At 41.6% G+C, this 21,279-nt stretch overlaps 1 protein-coding gene across 1 annotated transcript in view; it reads right to left on the bottom strand.

Moving 5' to 3' along the window:
• LOC311147433 (prickle-like protein 2) overlaps window positions 1–18,098 on the bottom strand; it is a gene marked incomplete at its 3' end in the record, with an annotated part of 34,246 nt that extends 16,148 nt beyond the window's left edge. Inside the window, exon 1 of the mRNA XM_084184132.1 lies at window positions 17,931–18,098. Coding sequence (XP_084040258.1) covers window positions 17,931–18,062 — 132 coding nt within the window. The 5' untranslated portion in view covers window positions 18,063–18,098. The remainder of the gene's footprint in view (window positions 1–17,930) is intronic.
• Window positions 18,099–21,279: the final 3,181 nt, after the last annotated feature.

Here is a 21,279-nt window from a genome sequence, read left to right as displayed (position 1 = left end):
TGTAACTCTGTGTTGTTGTTTTTATCGCACTGCTTTGCTTTATCTTGGCCAGGTCGCAGTTGTAAATGAGAACTTGTTCTCAACTGGTTTACCTGGTTAAATAAAGGTGAAATAAATAAAATAAATAAATAAATACATCGTTTTTGTAATGAGTGGCTAGTGTGGTCCTCCCTTCCTGAAGTAAGCCATGTGCCTCCCCATCATTATAAATTCTACTATCTCTGTCGCCGACCCCAACCTGCCCTATGAGAACAAGGTTGGATGGAAGAGAAAAACAGAATTGGTTTTGAATGGTAAAATGTCTGTTGATTGAAAGCACACCTTGAGTTTTAAAGAGCCCTCCCAGATTAACCTGAAAGCAGCTGTTTCTAATAAATGTATCATGTATATTCTTCTGTGTTGGTTATTGATCTGTCCTCCATCAGCCTTGTCCTTGAGAACAACGGCTGGAACCATGAGCGTCTGGGACAAAGGATCCCGTGGCACTGCAGCAGATGCAGCCATGGAGAGCAATGTTCTCTTTCAATAGCTGACAGATAAAATCCTGCTGCTCTATAGAACTGAGTCATGTATTGGATTGTGTTTGTAGAGTGCCGACTATAGGCCCCTATTCTACTTAGTGATGGGAAAATAAAAAAGTATCTACGGTATCTATGACTTTACTGTAGGCGACAGTCAAAGTAATTACAGGCATTCAGTAAAACTTGTTGAGCTGAAGTCACTTGATGAAATGGCGGGGAAATGCTTCATGTAATTATTCTCCAAGAACACAACGATCTGATTGTATTATTATAATGATTTGCAACATAATCCTTGACACATACAGAGCAGATTTAAACTAAAATCATCTTGTGGCTCACACCTCCCACATGAAAAAAGACTACAGTTTACCATAGAATACTATAGTACTTACTTTAGAAATCTGTAGTAAACTGTAGTATACTTAAGCAATAAGGCACGAGGGGGCGTGGTATATGGCCAATATACCACGGCTAAGGGCTGTTCTTATGCATGACGCATCGTGGATTGCCTGGACACAGCACTTAGCCGTGGTACAAGTCAGAAGTTTACATACACTTAGGTTGGAGTTGTTAAAACTCGGTTTTCAACCACTCTACAAATGTCTTTTTAACAAGCTATAGTTTTGGCAAGTCGGTTAGGACATCTACTTTGTGCATGACACAAGTCATTTTTCCAAAAATTGTTTACAGACAGATTATTTCACTTATAATTCACCGTATCACAATTCCAGTGGGTCAGAAATTTACATACACTAAGTTGACTGTGCCTTTAAACAGCTTGGAAAATTCCAGAAAATGATGTCATGGCTTTAGAAGCTTCTGATAGGCTAATTGACATCATTTGAGTCAATTGGAGATGTACCTGTGGATGTTTTTCAAGGCCTACCTTCAAACTCAGTGCCTCTTTGCTTGACATGATGGGAAAATTAAATAGAAATCAGCCAAGACCTCAGAAGAATAATTGTAGACCTCCACAAGTCTGGTTCATCCTTGGGAGCAATTTCCAAACGCCTGAAGGTACCACGTTCATCTGTACAAACAATAGTACGCAAGTATAAACACCATGGGACCACGCAGCCGTCATACCGCTCAGGAAGGAGACGCGTTCTGTCTCCTAGAGATTAACGTACTTTGGTGCGAAAAGTGCAAATCAATCCCAGAACAACAGCAAAGGACCTTGTGAAGATGCTGGAGGAAACAGGTACAGAAGTATCTATATCCACAGTAAAACGAGTCCTATATCGACATAACCTGAAAGGCCGCTCAACAAGGAAGAAGCCACTGCTGGACCAAGATCGTACTTTTGGAGAAATGTCCTCTGGTCTGATTAAACAAAAATAGAACTGTTTGGCCATAATGACCATAGTTATGTTTGGAGGAAAAGGGGGTTGCTTGCAAGCCGAAGAACACCATGCCAACCATGAAGCACGGGGATGGCAGCATCATGCTGTGGGTGTGCTTTGCTGCAGGAGGGACTGTTGCACTTCACAAAATAGATGGCATCATGAGGAAGGAAAATTATGTGGATATATTGAAGCAACATCTCAAGACATCAGTCAGGAAGTTAAAGCTTGGTCGCAAATGGGTCTTCCAAATGGACAATGACCCCAAGCATACTTCCAAAGTTGTGGCAAAATGGCTTAAGGACAACAAAGTCAATGTATTGGAGTGGCCATCACAAAGCCCTGACCTCAATCCTATAGAACATTTGTGGGCAGAACTGAAAAAGCGTGTGCGAGCAAGGAGGCCTACAAACCTGACTCAGTTACACCAGCTCTGTCAGGAGGAATGGGCCAAAATTCACCCAACGTATTGTGGGAAACTTGTGGAAGGCTACCTGAATCGTTTGACCCAAGTTAAACAATTTAAAGGCAATGCTACCAAATACTAATTGAGTGTAGGTAAACTTCTGACCCACTTGGAATGTGATGAATGAAATAAAAGCTGCAATAAATAATTCTCTCAACTATTATTCTGACATTTCACATTCTTAAAATAAAGTGGTGATCCTGACTGACCTAAGACATGGAATCTTTACTAGGATTAAATGTCAGGAATTGTGAAAAACTGAGTTTAAATGTATTTGGCTAAGGTGTATGTAAACTTCTGACTTCAACTGTATATTGGCCATATACCACAAAACCTGAGGTGCCTTATTTCTATTATAAACTGGTTACCAACATAATTAGAGCAGTAAAAATACATGTTTTGTCATACCCGTGGTATACCACGGCTGTCAACCAATCAGCATTCAGGGCTCAAACCACCCAATTTATCATGTAGAATACTATACTCCACACTGTAGTATTCCTTGATCATGTGTAGTACTTACTATATCATTTTGTAGTATACTGTAGTATACTATACTACACACTGTACTATCCCTCGATCATGTGTAGTACTTACTATAGCATTTTGTAGTATACCGTAGAATACTTGAGTAAATAATACAGTATTATCCACAAAAAACACTGTGTAAATACTACAGTAATTTCCGCAATACAGTGTCTGCAAAAACAACTACCATTTTTGAACTATAGTAATACTACAGTATTCAATTTGCATATACCTCCCCCATATCCAAAGAATGGTGCCGGAGAAGATGGCTGCCGTTTTACAGCCCTCTAACCAATTGTACTATTATGTGTGTTTTTTCGCTTTATTTGTAATTTATTCTGTACATAATGTTTCTGCCACCGTCTCTTACTGTATGTCCAAAAAGAGCTTCTGGATATCAGGACAGCAATTACTCACCTCGTATTGGACGAAGATTTTTTCTTCAACGAGTCGGACGCGAAGGATATCCTACAGACACCCGACAAAACCCAAATCCCCATCCTTCGCATGAGAAAGAGATGGAGATATCGTCGACGTAGGTCGAGGTACCTTGTAAGGATCCGACGGCGAGCGAGTAAACTGCCTCTTCCATCAGTCCTATTAGCCAATGTTCAATCATTTGAAAACAAATTGCATGACCTAAGATTAAGGTTATCCTACCAACGGGACATTAAAAACTGTAATATCGTTCGTGGCTGAACGACAACATGGATAACATACAGCTGGCGGGATATACGCTACATCGGCAGGATAGAATGGCTGACTCTGGTAAGACAATGGGTGGCGGTCTGTGTATATTTGTAAACAACAGCTGGTGCATAAAATCTAATACTAAGGAAGTCTCGAGGTTTTGCTCGCCGGAGGTAGAGTATCTCATGATAAGCTGTAGACCACACTATTTACCAAGATAGTTTTCATCTATATTTTCGTAGCTGTCTATTTACCACCACAAACCGATGCTGGCACTAAGATTGCACTCAATGAGCTGTATAAGGCCATAAGAAAACAGGAAAACGCTCATCTGGAGGCAGCGCTCCTAGTGGCCGGGAACTTTAATGCAGGGAAACTTACATTCGTTCTACCTAATTTCTACCAGCATGTTAAATGTGCAACCAGAGGAAGAAAAAAAACTCTAGACCACCTTTACTCCACACACAGAGACGTGTACAAAGCTCTCCCTCGCCCTCCATTTGGCAAATCTGACCATAACTCTATCCTCCTGATTCCTGCTTATAAGCAAAAACTAAAGCAGGAAGCACCAGTGACTCAGTTAATAAAAAAGTGTTCAGATGATGCAGATGCTAAGCTACAGGACTGTTTTGCTAGCACAGACTGGAATATGTTCTGGGATTCTTCCGATAGGATTGAGGAGTACACCACATCAGTCACTGGCTTCTTCAATAAGTTCATCGATGACATTGTCCCCACAGTGACCGTACGTACATACCCCAACCAGAAGCCATGGATTACAGGCAACATCCGCACTGAGCTAAAGGGTAGAGCTGCCGCTTTCAAGGAGCGGGACTCTAACCCGGACGCTTATAAGAAATCCCGCTATGCCCTCCGACGAACCATCAAACAGGCAAAGAGTCAATACAGGACTAAGATTGAATTGTACTACACCGGCTCTGACGCTCGTCGGATGTGGCAGGGCTTGAAAACTATTACAGACTACAAAGGTAAGCACAGCCGTGAGCTGCCCAGTGACACAAGCCTACCAGACGAGCTAAATCACTTTTATGCTCGCTTCGAAGCAAGCAACACTGAAGCATGCATGAGAGCATCAGCTGTTCCGGATGACTATGTGATCATGCTCTCCGTAGCTGATGTGAGTAAGACTTTTAAGCAGGTCAACATTCACAAGGCCGCAGGGTCAGACGGATTACCAGGACGTGTACTCCGAACATGCGCTGACCAACTGGCAGTTGTCTTCACTGACATTTTCAAAATGTACCTGACTGAGTCTGTAATACCAACATGTTTCAAGCATACCACCATAGTCTCTGTGCCAATGGACACTAAGATAACCTGCCTAAATGATTACCGACCCATAGCACTCACATCTGTAGCCATAAAGTGCTTTGAAAGGCTGGTCATGGCTTACATCAACACCATTATCCCAGAAACCATAGACCCACTCCAATTTGCATACCGCCCCAACAGATCCACAGATGATGCAATCTCTATTGCACTCCACACTGCCCTTTCCCACCTGGACAAGAGGGACACCTACGTGAGAATGCTATTCATTGACTACAGCTCAGCGTGCAACACCATAGTGCCCTCAAAGCTCATCACTAAGCTAAGGACCCTGGGACTAAACACCTCCCTCTGCAACTGGATCCTGGACTTCCTGACGGGCCGTCACCAGGTGGTAAGGGTAGGTAACAACACATCTGCCACGCTGATCCTCAACACGGGGGCCCCTCAGGGGTGCATGTTTAGTCCCCTCCTGTCCCCTCCTGTACTCCCTGTTCACCCATGACTGCATGGCCAGGCACAACTCCAACACCATCATTAAGTTTGCCGACGACACAACAGAGGTAGCCATGATCACGACAACGATGAGACAGCCCATAGGGAGGAGGTCAGAGACCTGGCCGTGTGGTGCAAGGATAGCAACCTCTCCCTCAACGTGAACAAGACAAAGGAGATGATTGTGGACTACTGGAAAAAAAGAGGACTGAGCACGCCCCCATTCTCATCGACTGGGCTGTAGTGGAACAGGTTGAGAGCTTCAAGTTCCTTGGTGTCCACATCACCAACAAACTATCATGGTCCAAACACACCAAGACAGTCATGAAGAGGGCACGACAAAGCCCATTCCCCCTCAGGAGACTGAAAAGATTTGGCATGAGTCCTCAGATCCTCAAAAAGTTATACAGCTGCACCATCGAGAGCATCCTGACTGGTTGCATCACCGCCTGGAATGGCAACTGCTCGGCCTCTGACCGCAAGGCACTACTGTACAGAGGGTAGTGTGTACGGCCTAGTACATCACTGGGGCCAAGCTTCCTGCCATCCAGGACCTCTATACCAGGCGGTGTCAGAGGAAGGCCCTAAAAATTGTCAAAGACTCCAGCCACCCTAGTCATAGACTGTTCTCTCTGCTACCGCACGGCAAGCGGTACCGAAGCACCAAATTCTGGTCCAAAAGGCTTCTAAACAGCTTCTACCCCCAAGCCATAAGACTCCTGAACAGCTAATCATGGCTACCTGGAATATTTGCACTGCCCCCCCCCCCCCCCCCCCACCACCCCATCCCCCTCTTTTACGCTGCTGCTACTCTGTTTATTATTTATGCATAGTCACTTTAACTCTACCCACATGTACATATTACCTAAATTACCTCGACTAGCCGGTGCCCCCGCACATTGACTCTGTACCGGTACCCCCCTGTATATAGCCTCCCTACTGTTATTTTATTTTACTGCTGCTCTTTAATTATTTGCTTATATTTTTTACTTATCTATTTTTTACTTGGTTAAGGGCTTGTAAGTAAGCATTTCACTGTCATGTCTACACCTGTTGTATTCGGCGCATGTGGCAAATAACATTTGATTTGATTTTCGTTGATTCCCCATATCCCAATTTTGTGTGTCTGTGTAGCAGAAGAATCCTGTTGTAAGCCTCAAAAAGATATCGGAGTAGAGTGTTTCCTGTATGAATATTCAAAGCAGGGTGCCTTTCAAGGGGGTAATTTATGGGGTGCCGCAAGAAGTAAAGGCCGATTATATACTGTAACTGAAGACATAGATGGAGTGGTTGGGGCAGGTTGACTGATCTGTATGGTGGATGGAGAAAATAAAATCCATACTACTGTTTTTTGATGAGGAGTCTCTCCCTTCTCATATAAAGATAGGATTCATGAGATATCCTGCAAGAGCCTTTGTGCACAAGACCCTTCAGTGTCATAAATGCAGAAGATTTGGTCATCTGTCAAGTGTGTGCAGACGGGAAGAGTATAGTATGCCAGATGAAGTGAAATGCTGTAATTGCGGTGGTGAACAAGCGCCTGAAATTCCTGGAGTGCCCTGTCAGGGTGAAGGAGACCGAGGTGTCAAGAGTAAGGGTTGTCCAGCGTGTCTCCTATCTGGTGGCGGTGAGAAGAGTGGAAGGAATGAGTGGCAAGCAAGAAACAATGGTAGTAGAGCCACCACGACCAGTGAACGTTTCTCATCAACTGAGGGATCATGAAATCCCACTGCTTTGCTTTGCTTTATCTTGGCCAGGTCGCAGTTGTACATGATAGCTTGTTCTCAACTGGCCTACCTGGTTAAATAAAGGTGAAAAAAAAAGGACTTTGTATTATTTATTGCATTGGTCATAAACTGTACAGCACAAGCGGAGAAGAAGTCTGAGAAAATTTGAATCATTGTGAATGCAGCTGAAATTTCACAGCCGATGCCTTGCAAGAAATCCTGTCGGTGAATGTTCCACCCTCACAGGACCCTGAACCTGTGTAGGGATGTATTTCGGAATGGACTGTGATTGAAGAAGTGGGATGGGTTTTGTTTGTTGACGTGTCTATTTTTGGTATTTGGTATGATGTGAGCCTGTGTAGGGATGTATTTCGGAATGGACTGTGATTGAAGAAGTGGGATGGGTTTTGTTTGTTGACGTGTCTATTTTTGGTATTTGGTATGATGTCGTTTTCCCCCTTTCCCGCAATGTTTTTTTTATTGTATTTTTTAATACCATTAATAATAATGCACCATTAACATTGGATGCCAACCGCCATTAAACCCTATCGAAGAAGAAGTACAGGTTATAGAAAAGAGCAGAAGCTTTGAACTATCCGTTCAGACACCAGTCCTACCTCCTTAAAGGTTATGGAAAATATGCTCTTTTAGTAATTATCCAGTAGGTTTCCTCAAGGAGAAAGACCCAACATCTATGTCAAACATAATAAAACAAAAACACTATAGTAAATACTACAGTATAATACAGTCATGTCTGCAAAAACACAGTAAATACTACAGAAGAGTCCGAAATAACCCTACAGTGAATACTATAGTATGTAAATATAGCAATACTACAGTATTTATACCATAGTATACTATAGTATTTTTCATGTGGGCTAGCATTGCACCAAAATAATAAGGGTGGGAGGTACAGCACTTTACTGTGGAGACAGGAGTTTTAACATCAGCCTGATTGACCTAAGAACAAACACAGAACTAACTTTTCCATCATCTGGAACGCCCCCATCCACGGAAAGTACAACGAATGTTTATGTCTGTGCTTGAAGTTTATGCTTTAGTTTGTTCCAAATTTGTTCCTGATCGAATAAAAACATTACAATACAACAAACAGCATAAAATGAAATTATTTGATTTAACTGTTATTTAGCCAGGGAGTCATGCTGAGACCACGGTCTCTTTTGCATATGAGCCCTGCATGAACACATCAATAAACAACATTTACACTATACATAGCTACAGTATATACTGTACACATCAATTACACAATACATTGAAAGCAAACAAAAAACATGAAAAACAAAACACAATCATATGAAACAAATCACAGCCCTCTAACATCCACCTGAATTGCCCTAGAGCAGGGATCTCCAACCGTTTCTAGGATGAGAGCTACTTAAAAATAAAAAATAAAGTTGCGAGCTACTAATTGTTTTATAGCTTTCAAATTGGCACATTCTTCTCTTCTCTCCCCTACAACTCTTCCCCGGGTCCTTAGTGTACAAGAGCAAGTAGTGTACTCTGTTGTCTGTCAATATACCTGATAAAATAATGGTTAATAAACAACTGTAAGGGGGGCCCTATAAAATCTGAGATTTCTTTCCCAAATTATGTTTTCTCCGTTTTCTTATTCCTGGTTATAGATTTTTGTTTGTTTTTCACTCTCAAAATTACAATAGTTCATATAGAAACAACAATATTGGATGTTCTGAGTCCATGTCAATGGTTAAATCACATCAGAATAAATATTTGTAGGTCTAGAAGAAAACGAACAAATATACTTTTGAATGTAATTCCCCTTTAATTGCGCATCTGGCCCTTTAATTGTGCATCTAATGATGGTTCTGTACTGCTGCTCATTTCATAAAGAAATTAGCAAATAACAAATAATATACTGACAAAAATATAAACACAACATGTAAAGTGTTGGTCCCATGTTTCATGAGCTGAAATAAAATATCACCAAATTTGTTTACATCCCTGTTAGTGAGCATTTATCCTTCGCCAAGATAATCCATCCACCTGATAGGAGTGGCATATCAAGAAGCTGATTAAACAGCATGATCATTACACAGGTACACCTTGTGCTGGGGACAATAAAAGGACACTTTAAAAATGCAGTTTTGTCACACGACACAATGCCACAGATGTCTCAAGTTTTGAGAGAGTGTGCAATTGGCATGCTGACTGCAGGAATGTCCACCAGAGCTGTTGCCAGAGAATTTAGCTGTTTTTTTTTTTTCCAGGTTTCCTGTTCACTTGAGCAATATGAGATGGAATGGAGTTCCATGCAATAATGGCTCTATGTAATACTGTATGCTTTCTTGAATTTGTTCTGCATTTGGGGACTGTGAAAAGACCCCTGGTGGCATGTCTGGTGGGATAAGTGTGTGTGTCAGAGCTGTGTGTAAGTTGACTATGAAAACAATTTGGGATTTTCAGCACATTCATGTTTCTTATAAAAAGAAGTAGTGATGCTGTCAGTCTCTATGCAACTCTTAGCCAAGAGAGACTGGCACGTATAGTACTTATATTAGCCCTCTGATTACAATGAAGAGCAAGACGTGCCACTCTGTTTTGGGCCAGCTGCAGCTTAACTAGGTCTTTCCTTGCAGCCCTCGATCACACAACTGGACAATAATCAAGATAAGACAAAACTAGAGCCTGCAGGACTTGCTTTTTGGAGTGTGGTGTCAAAAAAGCAGAGTGTCTCTATTAGATAGATAGCTCTGAATCCACGATATGGCAGCGATTGAAAAGCCATAACACATATACGTTTTTTCAACAACAGGTTATGGTCAATAATATCAAAGGCTGCACTGAAATCTAACAGTACAGCTCCCACAATCTCCTTATTATCAATTTCTTTCAACCAATCATCAGTCATTTGTGTCAGTGCAGTACATGTTGAGTGCCCTTCTCTATAAGCATGCTGAAAGTATGTTGTTAATTTGTTTTCAGAGAAATAGCATTGTATTTGGTCAAACACCATTTTTTCCAACAGTTTGCTAAGAGCTGGCAGCAAGCTGATAGATCTGCTGTTAGAACCAGTAAAGGCCGCTTTACCTCTCTTGGGTAGCGTAATTACTTTGGCTTCCCTCCAGGCCTGAGGACAAATACTTTCCTCTAGGCTCAGATTAAAGATATGACAGATAGGAGTGGCTATAGAGTCAGCTACCATCCTTAGTAGCTTTCCATCTAAGTTGTCAATGCCAGGAGGTTTGTCATTATTAATCGATAACAGTAATTTTTCCACCTCTCCCACACTAACTTTACAAAATTCAAACTTGCAATGCTTTTCTTTCATTATTAGTTTTTTATGCATGAATACGATGGCTCACTGTTCATTGTGGCATTTCCTCCCTAAGTTTGCCCGCTTTGCGAATGAAGTAATCATTAAAATAATTGGCAACATCAAATGGTTTTGTGATGAATAAGCCATCTGATTCCACGAAAGATGGAGTCTTTCTGCCCATAATTTCCATCATTCTTTATATCATTGATCTTGGCCTCATAATACAGTTTCTTCTTCTTTTTGTTGAGTTTAGTCACATAATTTCTCAATTTGCAGTAAGTCAGCCAGTCAGATGTGCAATCAGACTTATTAGCCACTCCTTTTTCCCCCATCTCTTTCAACCATACAATTGTTCAATTCCTCATCAAGCCATGGAGCCTTAACAGCTCTAACAGTCAGTTTCTTAACAGGTGCATATTTATCAATACATTTCATAAATTCATCAAGTGCAGCGTCTGGATGCTCCTTATTAATCACATCAGACCAACAAATATTTTTAACATGATCCACATAAGAGTCACAGCAACATATTTTGTATGATCTCTTATACACTATTTTAGGCCCAGCTTTTGGAACTTTGGCTTTCCTGGATATAGCCACTATATTGTGATCACTGCATCCAATGGGTACGGATACAGCTTTAGAACAAAGTTCTACAGTATTAGTAAAAATGTGATCGATACATGTGGATGATCTTGTTCCTGTAGTGTTTGTAAACATCCTGGTCGGTTGATTAATAACCTGAACCAGATTACAGGCACTTGTTACAGTGAGAAGCTTCCTCTTGAGGGAACAGCTTGATGAAAACCAGTCAATATTCAGGTCCCCAAGAAAGTAGACCTCTCTGTTTACATCACATACACTATCAAGTATGTTACTTTTTAGATGCCCACAAGTTTGCACCTATACTTGCAATAACTGGGGACATGGGCTGGGAACCCTGTGAGGTGAGATGGAAGGCGTGTATGGTGAGACTTTGGAATAGACTGTTAGATATACCAACTGCCAAAATAGCTAGTAAAGTTTTTTCAATGGGATCTATCCATAGGGGGAGCCTTGGCAACTGAAATGTCTGACCTTTTTCAACAGTCTGACTGTGAACATCTGTACGAAAACCAAATTAAGGGAAATATAGATGTTATTAAAAAACAACTGTTGATGCAATATGAAAAAAAATGGGTGGAGGAGATTAATCATAAACCTAAATTGAGAACCTTTTGTTTGATTACGGGTGAATTCGTGTGTGAGAGATATATTATGTATAACCTACCTAAAAGCAAGAGATCGCTATGTGCACAGGTAAGATCACGGATATTGCCTCTGCGTGTTGAAACAGGTCGGTATCGTGGTGAAATGGAAGAGGAAAGACTATGTAACTATTTTGACCTCGAAGAAATAGAGAAACTCATTGAATCCTCTATTACCCTTTCTACCACCATATACGCTTGCTCTTATTCCAGAAAGCACACCATATATACCCGGGCATTATGTGACTGAGCGATGAGGATACACTGAAATTGTTTTTTGTCCATTGTGTATTTCCGTTTGCGGAATATTTAGATAAAGCCTAGAATAAAAGAAAAAGGGCTAACTATAATTAAATTATACAAATAATTAGCTTCTATGTGGTAAATGGCACGTGTATAGATTGTGTATAGGCTTGTCTCCCACATACATCTTCTCTTTGTGCCAGACTGGGTTTGATTGCCTTCTGTTGAATTTTTCTGTATTTATTTATCCGTATATGTTATGTATGTATGTATGTGTATATATGTATGTGTATATATACAGTGTATATGTATGTATGTATGTATGTATGTATGTATGTATGTATGTACAGTGGGGAAAAAATGTATTTAGTCAGCCACCAATTGTGCAAGTTCTCCCACTTAAAAAGATGAGAGAGGCCTGTAATTTTCATCATAGGTACACGTCAACTATGACAGACAAATTGAGATTTTTTTTCTCCAGAAAATCACATTGTAGGATTTTGAATGAATTTATTTGCAAATTATGGTGGAAAATAAGTATTTGGTCACCTACAAACAAGCAAGATTTCTGGCTCTCACAGACCTGTAACTTCTTCTTTAACAGGCTCCTCTGTCCTCCACTCGTTACCTGTATTAATGGCACCTGTTTGAACTTGTTATCAGTATAAAAGACACCTGTCCACAACCTCAAACAGTCACACTCCAAACTCCACTATGGCCAAGACCAAAGAGCTGTCAAAGGACACCAGAAACAAAATTGTAGACCTGCACCAGGCTGGGAAGACTAAATCTGCAATAGGTAAGCAGCTTGGTTTGAAGAAATCAACTGTGGGAGCAATTATTAGGAAATGGAAGACATTTACATTTTACATGTTTAGTCATTTAGCAGACGCTCTTATCCAGAGCGACTTACATGAGCAATTAGGGTTAAGTGCCTTGCTCAAGGGCACATCGACAGATTTTTCACCTAGTCGGCTCGGGGATTAGAACCAGCGACCTTTCGGTTACTGGCACAACGCTCTTAACCACTAAGCTACCTGCCACTGATAATCTCCCTCGATCTGGGGCTCCACGCAAGATCTCACCCCGTGGGGTCAAAATGATCACAAGAACGGTGAGCAAAAATCCCAGAACCACACGGGGGGACCTAGTGAATGACCTGCAGAGAGCTGGGACCAAAGTAACAAAGCCTACCATCAGTAACACACTACGCCACCAGGGACTCAAATCCTGCAGTGCCAGACGTGTCCCCCTGCTTAAGCGAGTACATTGCCAGGCCCGTCTGAAGTTTGCTAGAGTGCATTTGGATGATCCAGAAGAGGTTTGGGAGAATGTCATATGGTCAGATGAAACCAAAATATAACTTTTTGGTAAAAACTCAACTCATCGTGTTTGGAGGACAAAGAATGCTGAGTTGCATCCAAAGAACACCATACCTACTGTGAGGCATGGGGGTGGAAACATCATGCTTTGGGGCTGTTTTTCTGCAAAGGGACCAGGACGACTGATCTGTGTAAAGGAAAGAATGAATGGGGCCATGTATCGTGAGATTTTGAGTGAAAACCTCCTTCCATCAGCAAGGGCATTGAAGATGAAACGTGGCTGGGTCTTTCAGCATGACAATGATCCCAAACACACCAACCGGGCAACGAAGGAGTGGCTTCGTAAGAAGCATTTCAAGGTCCTGGAGTGGCCTAGCCAGTCTCCAGATCTCAACCCCATAGAAAATCTTTGGAGGGAGTTGAAAGTCCGTGTTGCCCAGCGACAGCCCCAAAATATCACTGCTCTAGAGGAGATCTGCATGGAGGAATGGGCCAAAATACCAGCAACAGTGTGTGAAAACCTTAGACTTACAGAAAACGTTTGACCTGTGTCATTGCCAACAAAGGGTACATAACAAAGTATTGAGAAACTTTTGTTATTGACCAAATACTTATTTTCCACCATAATTTGCAAACAAATTCATTAAAAATCCTACAATGTGATTTTCTGGATATTCTTTTCTCATTTTGTCTGTCATAGTTGACGTGTACCTATGATGAAAATTACAGGCCTCTCTCATCTTTTTAAGTGGGAGAACTTGCACAATTGGTGGCTGACTAAATACTTTTTTTCCCCACTGTATGTGCGTATATATGTATATGTACAGTGGGGAGAACAAGTATTTGATACACTGCCAATTTTGCAGGTTTTCCTACATACAAAGCATTTAGAGGTCTGTAATTGTTATCATAGGTACACTTCAACTGTGAGAGACGGAATCTAAAACAAAAATCTAGAAAATCACTTTGTATGATTTTTAAGTAATTAATTAGCATATTATTGCATGACATAAGTATTTGATACATCAGAAAAGCAGAACTTAATATTTGGTACAGAAACCTTTGTTTGCAATTACAGAGATCATACGTTTCCTGTAGGTCTTGACCAGGTTTGCACACACTGCAGCAGGGATTTTGGCCCACTCCTCCATACAGACCTTCTTCAGATCCTTCAGGTTTCGGGGCTGTCGCTGGGCAATACGGACTTTCAGCTCCCTCCAAAGATTTTCTATTGGGTTCAGGTCTGGAGACTGGCTAGGCCACTCCAGGACCTTGAGATGCCTCTTACGGAGCCACTCCTTAGTTGCCCTGGCTTTGTGTTTCGGTTCGTTGTCATGCTGGAAGACCCAGCCACGACCCATCTTCAATGCTCTTACTGATGGAAGGAGGTTTTTGGCCAAGATCTTGCGATACATGGCCCCATCCATCCTCCCCTCAATACGGTGCAGTCGTCCTGTCCCCTTTGCAGAAAAGCATCCCCAAAGAATGATGTTTCCACCTCCATGCTTCACGGTTGGGATGGTGTTCTTGGGGTTGAGTTTAGACCAAAAAGCTATATTTTTGTCTCATCAGACCACATGACCTTCTCCCATTCCTCCTCTGGATCATCCAGATGGTCATTGGCAAACTTCAGACGGGCCTGGACATGCGCTGGCTTGAGCAGGGGGACCTTGCGTGCGCTGCAGGATTTTAATCCATGACGGCGTAGTGTGTTACTAATGATTTTCTTTGAGACTGTGGTCCCAGCTCTCTTCAGGTCATTGACCAGGTCCTGCCGTGTAGTTCTGGGCTGATCCCTCACCTTCCTCATGATCATTGATGCCCCACGATGTGAGATCTTGCATGGAGCCCCAGACCGAGGGTGATTGACCGTCATCTTGAACTTCTTCCATTTTCTAATAATTGCGCCAACAGTTGTTGCCTTCTCACCAAGCTGCTTGCCTATTGTCCTGTAGCCCATCCCAGCCTTATGCAGGTCTACAATTTTATCCCTGATGTCCTTACACAGCTCTCTGGTCTTGGCCATTGTGGAGAGGTTGGAGTCTGTTTGATTGAGTGTGTGGACAGGTGTCCTTTATACAGGTAACGAGTTCAAACAGGTGCAGTTAATACAGATAATGAGTGGAGAACAGGTCTGTGAGAGCCGGAATTCTTACTGGTTGGTAGGTGATCAAATACTTATGTCATGCAATAAAATGCAAATTAATTACTTAAAAATCATACAATGTGATTTTCTGGATTTTTGTTTTAGATTCCATCTCTCACAGTTGAAGTGTACCTATGATAAAAATTACAGACCTCTATATGTTTTTTAAGTAGGAAAACCTGCAAAATCGGCAGTGTATCAAATACTTGTTCTCCCCACTGTATGTATGTATATTTTTTTACTTCTCTAGGGATATAATTATTGTTTGTATAACCTTATTTACTATTATGTATTGATTTGTATCTTTTATTATTCACTCTTATGCGACGCGCACTTCAGAGAACACCGGAAGAAGAATTATCACTGAATTATCACAGTGAGTTATTGTAATGTTTGTTTATGTGTCAATTAATCCCATAAGGGATGGGTTACCAACTGGCGATTTGAAACTAAAATAAAATGTCATTCATTCATCAAGCATTTCACACATTTATCTAGATACTGACTGTTAGCACTTGGTGGCCTATAGCAACACCACAAAAGAAAAGGCTTTAGATGTGCCAAGTGAACCTGCAACCACAACACTTCAATAACACTTGACATAAGATATTCTCTAAGCATTACAGGGATATGGCTCTGAATATATACAGCAACACCTCCCCCATAAGCATTTCTGTCTCTTCTATAGATGGTATATCCTTGTATTGCTACTGCTGTATCATCAAATGAATTATCTAAGCGAGTCTCAGATATGGCTAATATGTGAACGTTATCTGATGTTAGCAAGTTATTGATTTCATGAATCTTATTTCTAAGGCTACAAATATTGATTGATATATTGATATCGTCCCTTTCCTGGGTAGCTTATCAGAGATACACATAAAAAGAGCAAACAAAGAAAGAGAAAAATATATACATTCAGCAGTCCATTAATCAATTGGTGTGTGTGTGTGTGCTGCGGGGTTGAAGCTACGAACCCATAGGCTTGGCTCTCTCATCCCTTCCAGGCTTCTGGGAGGGAGAGTGGACAATGAGATTGTCATAGCGGATGTAAGCAATGTCCCCACATGCTCTGGCAGCTTTCATGGCTGGAATAAGTTCTTTCCTCTTCTGGCGCACAGCTTCAGGATAGTCCTCGTTGAGGAAGATATACGTTCCTCTCAAGCTCTTGGCTCTTTCCAGAACAGCTACAGTGAGGGAAAAAAGTATTTGATCCCCTGCTGATTTTGCATTCAAGCCCTCAAGAAAACCCTGCTAGCTTCATAGGCTGCTAGCTAGCTGCTACGCCAAATAGCTCCTCAGACCCAGCCTTGGTCGGCAGGATCACTGGACAGAGAGTAGCAGTCCCAGCAACTGATGCTAACTGCGTCACGGGATCCAAACTCAAAAGTTAGCTAGCTACTAAGAAACTTTCCAATACACTTTCAAAACAACAAACTTTCCAAAACAACAAACCGAGCTCTCCCTCGTTCCGCGTTCAACAGGAAGTGATTTGAGACGTTTACAATAAAGGCAGATTTAAGCTTTGACAGAGCCTGGTCAGCTGTGGGGTTAATAGCATATAACACAGTGTCGTCTGCATACAGATTAAAGTTAGAATTATTACAGATACAGTAAACCAATATTGTTCATGTAAATAGTGAAAAGAACCGGACCAAGAACCGATCCCTGTGGGACACCATTTGTTTTGTCCAGAAAACCTGATTTAACACCATCAGTAAATACACACTGTGTTCTGTCCTTTAAATAATTTTCAAACCAGCTACATGTGGCCCGGTTCAGACTAATTGATGAAAGCCTCTGAATAAGTAAGGAGGGTTCTACAGTGTTGAATGCTTTAGACAGGTCAATAAAAAGGGGCAGGCAAAATGGTTTCTCTTATCCAAACAATTAAGAACATCATTTCAAACCAAAAAGTAGCAGAGATGGTGTACATTTAGAATACATTTCCAAATGAATATTTACCATTATAACAAGATCTGAAAGTTCTATAGAGAACCAAGGATTTGTTCAATGTATTACTCTAAGGCGTTTAAAGGGAGCGTGTTATATAAAAAAAAACATAATACCATTAGACCACTGAAACCAAAATATGGACCATATAATTTCATTACTTTCATAAAGTCATGTCCTTCAGACAATGCATTCCACGTATTATCCTCCAGCTCATCTTCAGTTTGGTCATGGTTTCTCTCTTTTTCTCCTCCATCCTTCTCTCTTCAATCCACACGTGGCACTCAGGGCATGATTGAGGGGATTGCAAATTAATTAATCATCAGTTCTGCTGCTCATTTACCAATCAATTAATCCACCCCTCTCAGATAATTAGGAAAATGACACGCACAGCTACAAATTATTGGACTGTTGTGACGAATACAGTTCAATTAGTTTCAGCCAGGGCTTATCAAGCTGTGATAGGACACAGGAGATTTAAAGAGGCATGTGCTGGGCTAGATTAGTGGGTAGTTGGGTAGTAAGAGATAGAGAGGTAAGAGATAGGTCAGAATTGGGTTGTGTACCTGTTCAGGGCTGAGACTGAGGGGTGTCGTCAGCAGTGTAAGAGATGGGGAAAAAAAGGGGTGCAAAAGAGGGGGTAACAGAGAGGTAGGAGGTGTACCTGTTCAGGGCTGAGGCCAGGGGGCACCCAGGCGTATTCCTCCAGTGCGCAGCCTGAGTCGTCGTCAGAAGTAGAGTTCCTCTGGAAGTCGTACATCAACTTAGTGACACTCTTTTCCATCTCCAGAGACATGGCCCTCACCACATGCTCCTCACTGGGACCCTTAGAGTGGACACCAGTCTTCTTTTAGCAGAGAGAGTGAGAGAAAGGAGAGGGAGAGGGAGAGAGAGAGAGCGAAAGAGAGGGAGAGTGTGAGAGAGAGAGAGAGAGAGAGAGAGAGAGAGAGAGAGAGAGAGAGAGAGAGAGAGAGAGAGAGAGAGAGAGAGAGAGAGAGAGAGAGAGGGGAAAAGAGAGAGTGGGGAGAGCGAGAGAATGAGAGCGAGAGAAATAGAGAGATAGAATAATTAGTATTCTAGACTACAGGCTGTGGGTTCAGATTTCCCAGCGGCATACATCAGGGCTATGGCAGATATATTAAAGCATTTTAAGCAATTTGTTACAAGCAATTACACATTAATATTATACAGAAACACTCACACAAGCACACACACTGGCTCAGCACAATATGTTTATGCAATTATAGTTTTCAAAACGAATGTACAGTCCAAACACAAAAAACTAACACAACCGACCTAAGTTACGTGATCATTTATTAGATATGGAGAAAAGGGAGGGTCTCTGGCTGGAGAGTAAAACAGCTGGACACATTACTATTAATCTTTTTAGGGGGTAGATCACACATTACTATTAACAGGACAAGGTATCTGCTGCCTATTGCTGCCTACCAACACAAGAAACATGGCATTGAAAAGCAATAATTTAGGAAGCAAATGGAAAATGTAGTAGCATGAGAGAGACTTCATTGTTTGTGCATGCAAACATCGCATGCCTTTTAAATGATGTGCCCTCTGTTCATGTATTTGGTTGAAAAACAACCTAAAGAAATCATCACATTCTTGTTCCATTTCTTGATTACATAAATCCTTGGAATATCACAGCATCAATTTGGTATACAGGGTTCTGCTGCTAGGCATTCAAAAGTGTAAGTAGGGAATGGAGGGTGGGTGATAAGGGGACAGGAGGCCCTTACAGTGAGTTGGTTTATATGGAAAACAAGATCATGGGTTTACTGTAGCGAATTCACTTCCAATAGAATCAGTCCCACCACATGACACGCCACAGATCAGGATCAACAGGATCTGTCCACATGAATCCAAAACATCATTCCCTCACCACAACACAGACACCCTGTGGAACATCCAATACTTGGAATCTAACAGATAGCTAAAACAGCTTCTCAGAACTTCTTACAAAACACACACAAAGCCACATGAGATGACTAAAGCCATGAAAGCACAATGACTTAGCTAGTCTCCCTCTCTCTGCTTTGAGGGAGAGCCAGTGAGTGAGTCAGAGTGCATGAGGTACTGTGGTGTGTTGTTCATCTCGCTCTAAAATGGACGCTGCTGATTCCTCTAAGGGACTAGGTAAAGCTGGTGTAGCTGTAGCCCCTGGCCTGGCCCGAGGCAGGCAGGCAGTGCACTAGTTACATCACCACTGTATGGAGGCTGAGTGGAGCGAGAGGGAGAGGAGTGTTTTTATTGTTGTTGACGTAACACACTCTCACTATGCCGAGTGGTTAGTCATCAACACACTCCTCTGATCTGCCCTGGCAACATATTAGGGGGTGGGGGGATTCGGGGGGAGGGAAGGTCTCTCTCTTTGCACGCTGGCTTGTGTTCAGTTCTGCTTTCTAGAGAAATAAAACGGAGGCTTGTCTATAAGCCAATCAAAGGTAATATCCATTATATGCACTGATAATGAAGATGAGCACATATCATCTGCATCACATGAATGACAGCTCCGGCCAGGAGCATAATTATTACCACTCTTGTTACATCCTGGAAAGTTCAAGGATGTTCAGTCAATAATCACCATGACATTTATCTTTGCCGGGGCTTAATAAAACGTTGATCAAACAAATATGAATTGTCTGTTGGAGAAAAGATGGTAATCACTCCATTTCAATCAAAGGACAGTAGTATTCTTTCAACTGTGTCCAAAACTACAAAAGGACTTCATCTTCAGAGAGAGAAAGTGAGAGAATAAGAGATAAAGATACTGTAAATGGAGAGAGAGAGCTTGATATAGCGAGAGATAAAAAGAGTGATCGAGAGCTGTTAATGCAGTGCCAAAATACATATTTTTCCTTTTTCACGTCATGCTTCACCTCCCTCCCAACTCCTCCTTCCATCCTTGTGTGGATCTGACAGGCTCTGTGTGGGTGAGAGAAAGAGAGTGAGAGAGGGAGTAATAGAGAGAAAGAGCCTTTTCTTTATGTAAAAGCTGACATGAGAAGAAGTGCTCGTCTGAAGCACTGAAAACCTAATCTCTCGTGGACAGATCTAAGTAAACAACTGGTACCGTAGAATCCGTCGGGAAGGAATGGGATGCGTGGGCAAACGAGCAGCAGTAGTTCCAGTGTTTTGTGTTTTTCATCACTGGTTATTTGGACAAATCACAATTTCACAGGTGTTAGCATCTTTCGAATTTCAGAAGGGGAGGAAGGCCCGCAACTTGCAAAGAGAGAGGGTGGCGCTCCTCATTCCAGTTCCGTTCCCAGTTGTAGCATCTCTTAATCCCTTCTCTAAAAACACGTTTGGACCCAGAACTGAATCGAGCAGCTGACTAATAACGTAAGACTTTAGTTCTGGACTAATAATGTTTTTTTTATTGGCAAGATTAGCAAATTTAGGCATGACATGCCAGCAACAAACGCCGAACCTACACATCCAAGTACAACTGACCAAATTATGAAAGACGAGCATTGTGATTTTTTTTTCGGAAAGTGAGTGTGGAAGAGGTGAAAAAATTATTGTTGTCTATCAACAATGAAAAGCCACCTGGGTCTGACAACTTGGAAGGAAAATTACTGAGGATGAGAGTGGACGATATTGCTACTCCTATTTGCCATCTCTTCCATATAAGCTTACAAAAAAGTATGCGCCTCAGGCCTGGAGGGAAGCAAAAGTTATTCCGCTACCCAAGAATAGTAAAGCACCCTTTACTGGCTCAAATAGCCGACTAATCAGCCTGTTACCAACCCTTGGTAAACTTTTGGAATAACTTGTGTTTGACCAGATACAATGCTATTTTAGAGTAAATAAATTAACAAAATACTTTCAGCACGCTTATAGGGAAGGGCATTCAACATGCACAGCACTTACACAAATTATGGATGATTGGCTGAGAGAAATTGATAATACAAAGATTGTGGGAGCTGTTTTGTTAGACTTCAGTGCGGCTTTTGACATTATCAATCATAGTATGCTGCTGGGAAAACGTATAT

This window comes from Coregonus lavaretus (genome assembly GCF_964263955.1).
Source record: "Coregonus lavaretus genome assembly, chromosome: 20".
NCBI classification, from domain to species: Eukaryota; Metazoa; Chordata; class Actinopteri; order Salmoniformes; family Salmonidae; genus Coregonus; species Coregonus lavaretus.
The sequence above is the reverse complement of the archived record's forward strand: the minus strand, read 5'-3'. Positions and strand labels throughout refer to the sequence as shown.